Here is a 6,000-nt window from a genome sequence, read left to right on the forward strand (position 1 = left end):
TACATTTTTATTAAGCACTTCAGATAAAAGCCCTATACAAATTCAAGTATAATCGGGAGTTGCTGATTAGTACATGCATGCAGTGCTAACAAAAAAAGACCACATGGCCAACCTAGCCTGTGTACATGCTGGCAGACAGAGATTTATCACAGAACTGTGAGGGTGAAGGGATCATCAGCCAACTCCAACTGGTGGAGGTTGCATAGTCTGTGGTGCCAATTGTAGGCTTTGGAGGGCACAGGCTGCGGCTCTCTTTGTGTGGTTGGAAGACGTAGACTGTGGCACTAAGATTTCTATGTGCAGCACATGGTGCACTGCCTCCTGTAGGATAGGAGCTGCAGTGTGCTAGTTGAGAGTGAGGGTGTTTCAGTGTCATTATGTTTACAAGCTGGACCCCTTAGTGCTGGGGGTTAGCAGGTAATCACTAGTAGCAGGTCCCCTTATGGAGGAGGGTGATCTAGCTTATGAGCCAGTAATGGAAAGATGCATGGCTTTAGAGCACCTACTGTAAGGGCAGTCAAGGGGTGAAGGTACAGGCTGTACAGATCCTGGTGGGGTAGTGATTGATGTGCATATCCGTGGATGTAGGAGCAGGGCTGCCTGTGTCAAAGGAATGACTGCATCCAGTTATGGGGAGGGCCTAACACACCAGTCGTTTGATGACCATCCTGAGGTCTAAAGCTGGGTTATGCATTATGTGCCACTACAGATGTTTTCAACTACAACTCCCATGATCCTGAATATGCTAGCTAGGGCCAAAAGGGAGTTGAAGTCCAAACTATCTAGAGGGCCACATAATTAGTAACCATGATCCAGAGGGTAAAAGGCATCCGAAAGTTCAAGAAGAATCTGGAAGAGAAGAGTCCCCTGTCAACATCAAGATTTCAGTGTTTGTGTTCTTCGCCACCCAGAGTTGATGGAACTGGAGTACCAGATACCAAGCCAAAGATAGTTGTAGAGAAATCTAGACTCTATCCTGTAATTAACTACTTGTTGAATAAAGCAACCCCTGTTGTTTTATGTGATTAATGTTAGTGGGTATCCAGAGAAAATGTTGCCAACAGAAAATGTACTCGTGGTGAAAATACCTCTGTTGTGAAAAAGTCACCAAGCAAAAAGTATTCAAAAAATGTAGACAAAAATGCAGTGATGCTTGGGTAAGTGTTAAGGTTAAGGAGTGTTAGTGGGCTTGTGATTGCTTGGTTTAGGGTTACATTAGGAGTTAGGATAAGGATAGGGGTTGGAGTAATGATTTTGGTTAGAATTAGGGTAAGAGTCAGGATGGTTGTGGGAGGGCTGCTGATGTTGGGATTTGGCTAGTGGTTAAGGTAGATTAAGTGTCGGGGTCAGGGTCAGTGTTAGGTTATGGGGTTATGGCAAGGCTAGGGCTAATGGTTCGGGTAAGTGTTGGGAGAGGGTGATGTTGCCATAGGATAGGGTTTAGCTGAAACATGTAGATTAGGATAGAGTAAGTATTAGGGTAATGGTTAGAGTTGTGGTTGGAGTAAGGCTGTGATTGGAGCGCAAGGGTTTGGACTAGGGCAAGGGGTATGGAAATTGTGAGCTGGTGATTGGGTCGAACTTGGGATCACTGTTCATATTCTGTTTGTTTGGTGTTTTGCATTGAGTCGCATGCAAATAAAATACTTTAGTGCGCTAAGGGTTAGTGTTGAGTAAGGCTTCAAGGTAGAACAAGATTTTGTAATTCGAGTTGGCGAAGGGTTGGGAATGGATATAGGGTCATTGTGGTTGTTTTATTTGTGGTTTTGGTCATTTTTAGGATTACAGCCTTGTACATTTGGGTTTTAAAAATAGCTTTTTTTAGCAACCTTATTACTGGCAACATTTTCACACTTTGTATTGCTTTTATTGAATAACTGCATTTTTTAAAACTACTTTTTGCAGACTACTTTTTCCCATGATTACATTTTCCTGTGGACATTTTCACATAGAACCTCTTAGTGCAGTTTGAGCAGTTATGTTGAAATACCTGCATTTGCTGTAGAAAAGGGAATCCTATGGGGGGTTGACGGCACAAAACTGATGCTTATGTTGAAAAGAACGTTTTATGTGGTGTGATGGGGTCTCTTGTTTTCTTTCTGAAAGATGACTTGATGTCTTTAGTAACTAATTCTGACTGATTGGACTGGTAGTATGATGCATTGTGATCATTCAGTTTCCTTCGTTAAATGTCAGAATACAGCACACAAGCCAAATACATTGTTGTCATCCTCCCTGCTGACAGACAATGATATCATCTTCGTAGAGAACAGAACAGTGGTGGAGATCAATGCCTGCGCTAACCTTTACAAGTGCTCTCCCTAAATGAATCTTCATGGATCCGCTACACTGATGGCTCAAATGCAACATTGGATTTACCTGGAGAGAATGGACGCAATGATGTTAGCTTCCGCATTTGTGAGAGCCGAGGCATTTTACGAATCGTGCTCAGTGTGGGATCACATCAGTGGAGCAGAGCAGGGGACATCAGGGTGCATGCTTGCTGCAGGCACATGTGTTCAGCCTGGAGGACGTCCATTAAGATTCCATTCCAGGATAGCTGACTCGGCCCCTCATCCTGTCAAGGTCTGTTAATTGAGTCACATACTATTGCAGCACTTTCTGAACTAGGATGCAGCTGCCATCTTGTGATATGTGGAATTTTTATTTTGTTAGTAAGAAGTATAGGCCTGATTTTAGGAAGTGAAACAGGCAGGTACACTTCTTAGGTGCGGCGCTTACCCTTTCTGTTGGAGAGTGGGGGTACAATCCTGCATGTCTCCAAATTAAAGTAAGCTAGTTGTACATTTGTGAATCATTTTGTAAATGTGCCTTGACTAGGAATATTTACATGGTGAAAGGATCCTTTCCAGCATCCCATTATCCTTGTGTGCTGCTTTTTAATCATCAAGGTGTTGAACACTCTGGTCTAGATTGTTGTCTGCAGGCATCGTTAGATGCCCTATTGTCAGATTGAGCTTGTATTTTGTGCATGCTCCACTATCCTGCTCTTAAGGGCAAGTCATAAAATAAGCAGTCTTGTATAGCAGGTTTCTATGCAATTATGTAAGTTTGCTAATTAAATAGCTAGCTTTACTACACAAGTGTCAATTTAAGTTACCCTGTTCAATAAAAGCACAGCTCGCTCTCCATTCCTATGTTGCCCCAGAGCTGTGCCCACCCTCATTTCTCTGTTCACTGCAGGTTCAAAGGGCCTAATGGAGAGAGAGTGCAGTACTCCTCGCCTCCACTCTTCAGTGCCAAAGGCGTGGGTGGGACAGCTAGGAAAGCTTTTTTTTTTCCACATAATTGAAAATCAGTAGTAATCAGGATGATACTTTTATTAAGCTTACTATATCCTGTCTGTTTAAGACCACTATGTGTTAACTTTATTGTTTTTTAAAGACAGCCATGCAATTCGATTCCTAAACATTTAATTTTTTACATAATGCATAATTACAGTACTGCTACTGTAAAACACTTCATTGTCTCTATGCTTTACAGTAAAGTGTAGGTTAGTGTATCCAAATGTCCTAGTGTCTGCTATATTTCATGTTGTTGGGGAAGATGCATCACATTGATGAGTTAACACTTTTGAAAATGTACATGATCACACGGCCAAATGCTTTTGATGGCAAACCTAATTATGTGACTTGCTGGTACATATATCTTGCAACTGGTGCTTATTCCAGGAGGTGATCTCATACTCCTTGACATTCTGTCTTATCACCCTGTCTATTTATACCAAATAACCTGAAGGTGACCTGCAGAAAACTACAGTACTCCGCCTAGTTTGCCCATTTTTATGTCTGCTACGCCATCTACTCTGTTTAGTCATTTACTTTCTTTCACCTTACATAATGAATAATAATAATAATTTAGCATTTATATAGCTCTACGAACCCTCAGGTATCTGAGCACTACTTATTATTACCCACAGTGTGTGGTGCTCATTTATCGATCTCTGAAGGATGAAAGGCTAGTTTGGCCCTGCCAGGATTCGAACCTGTGTCTGCATGCTCTGCACGGATGTCAAAGCGCGAGCGCTCTACTCGCTGTGCTATCCGACACAAACATAACTAGATGTTTACGCAAAGTAGTGCTCAATAGTTCCAACCAGTCTCTACATCTACAGATCTACTGCAACACCATTAGCCTCCAGTGCTCTATGATTATGATCACATTATATATTGGCACCTGTGGGAGAGAGCTGGCGTAACTGTTTTCAGAGCCTTTTTATCATGTCTTTGTGTCCATTCATGCAGCTAACCTTTTACTTTTTACAGACACTCATCCAAGGCTCGCAATTACTCAAGTAGATTTTATGACGGGCGAGTAGCATGTGAAGGGGATGTTTGAACATTTTATGCACCATTTTCTTTGTTTGAAGTAAATGTCAAATACAAGTTTCACTGGACGTGGCTGGCCTCTGTGTGGCAGCAGTGCCCCACACAAAGTGGGTTTGTGGTGATATGCACCATTTTACAGAAAGCACATTTACAATTTTTGTCATCCGCTGCCAAGGGTTGAGTGCATTTCTCTTAGGTCGAGTAGGTAAACTTAAGTTACTTGACTTGCAGGTCTAGCGGAATTTTAAATAATTTGCAAGCCTTCACTCAACTCACTAAAGTCTTACTTAAGCGCTACACAAAAATACTGTATTGATGCTCCTTTTATGTCTAAGGTACAAACACATTCTGGTGACATTAAAAATGTTCATAGAACATTGCCCATCAAATGGGTTTGCTAATCGAGAACATTTTAATGAGCAATTTTGGTATTCACATTTTGAAAATGAATGTATGCCTTGTAAAGGATAACATTGTGTATGCCATTTTACTTTGACCTTTTTTTCCTCTCTTCTAGGTTCCATCATCCCATTCTCTCCCCCCTGGAGAGCGGGTTTCAGCTGGAGGTAGATGTGCTTGCTCATCTCTTGAAGGCCCAAGCTCAGATCTCTGAATGGAAATTCCTACCATCTCTTGTCAATTTACACAGTGCTCATACCAAACTGCAGACTTGGGGCCAAATCTTCGAGAAGCAGAGAGAGACCAAGAAGCATTTGTTTGGTGGGCAGTCTCAGAAGGCTGTCCAGCCCCCACACCTCTTCCTCTGGCTAATGAAGCTAAAAAACAACCTCCTTGCAAAGTTTAGTTTCTATTTCCACGAAGCGCTCAGTCGACAAACGACTGAAATGAAAACACTGACTGCCAAAACAAACCCGGATTATTTTGGAAAAATCTCAAGTTTCATCCGGAAGTATGATGCTATAAATGTTTCTTTAATCTTTGACAACCGTGGCTCTGCAAGTTTTCAGGGGCACGGATACCACCACCCGGATTCTTACAGGGAAGCCCCTAAGGGTGTGGATCAGTACCCAGCGGTGGTGTCCTTGCCCAGTGATCGACCTTTGATGCACTGGCCCAATGTGATCATGATAATGACGGATCGAACCTCAGACCTCAACACGTTAGACAAAGTTGTACATTTCTATGATGACAAAGTACAAAGCACTTACTTCCTTACCCGACCAGAACCACATTTTACTATTATTGTGATTTTTGAGTCCAAGAAATCTGAGAAAGACTCCCATTTCATATCGTTTCTTAATGAAATCTCACATTCCCTTAAGAATGCCAAAGCTTTTTCCAGTCTTAAGCCTGGATCAAAGGGTTAGAATGCACATGCCAGGCAGCTGATACGCTGTAAAGAGAAAAGGTGTGCTTCCAGGTGCCTAATAGAATACATCCGATGCTCCCGAAATGTTGAATAAAGCTTTTCTAATTTTGCATTGAAAATATTGTTTAATTTCCCCCAAATTTAATTAGGATGAGGTTATGAAGAGTAAACTGAAAAAAGTGTAATAATGCTGCATGTCTGCAACAAGAAACACGTGAAAAAACCTCCAGAAGGGTTTTTCTTTTTGATTTGTTTTTGCCCTCTTTGCAACATGAAAATTGCTGCATGGCTGTTCTGGACCTTTTGGGAAGATTAGCCAGA

At 41.8% G+C, this 6,000-nt stretch overlaps 1 protein-coding gene across 1 annotated transcript in view; it reads left to right on the forward strand.

Moving 5' to 3' along the window:
* The window catches only part of KICS2 (KICSTOR subunit 2), a 62,400-nt gene extending 56,602 nt beyond the window's left edge, over positions 1–5,798 (forward strand). Inside the window, exon 4 of the mRNA XM_069629790.1 lies at positions 4,867–5,798. Coding sequence (XP_069485891.1) covers positions 4,867–5,677 — 811 coding nt within the window. The 3' untranslated portion in view covers positions 5,678–5,798. The remainder of the gene's footprint in view (positions 1–4,866) is intronic.
* Positions 5,799–6,000: the final 202 nt, after the last annotated feature.

Source organism: Ambystoma mexicanum, chromosome 12, assembly GCF_040938575.1.
Source record: "Ambystoma mexicanum isolate Mex_15411 chromosome 12, UKY_AmexF1_1, whole genome shotgun sequence".
NCBI lineage: Eukaryota > Metazoa > Chordata > Amphibia > Caudata > Ambystomatidae > Ambystoma > Ambystoma mexicanum.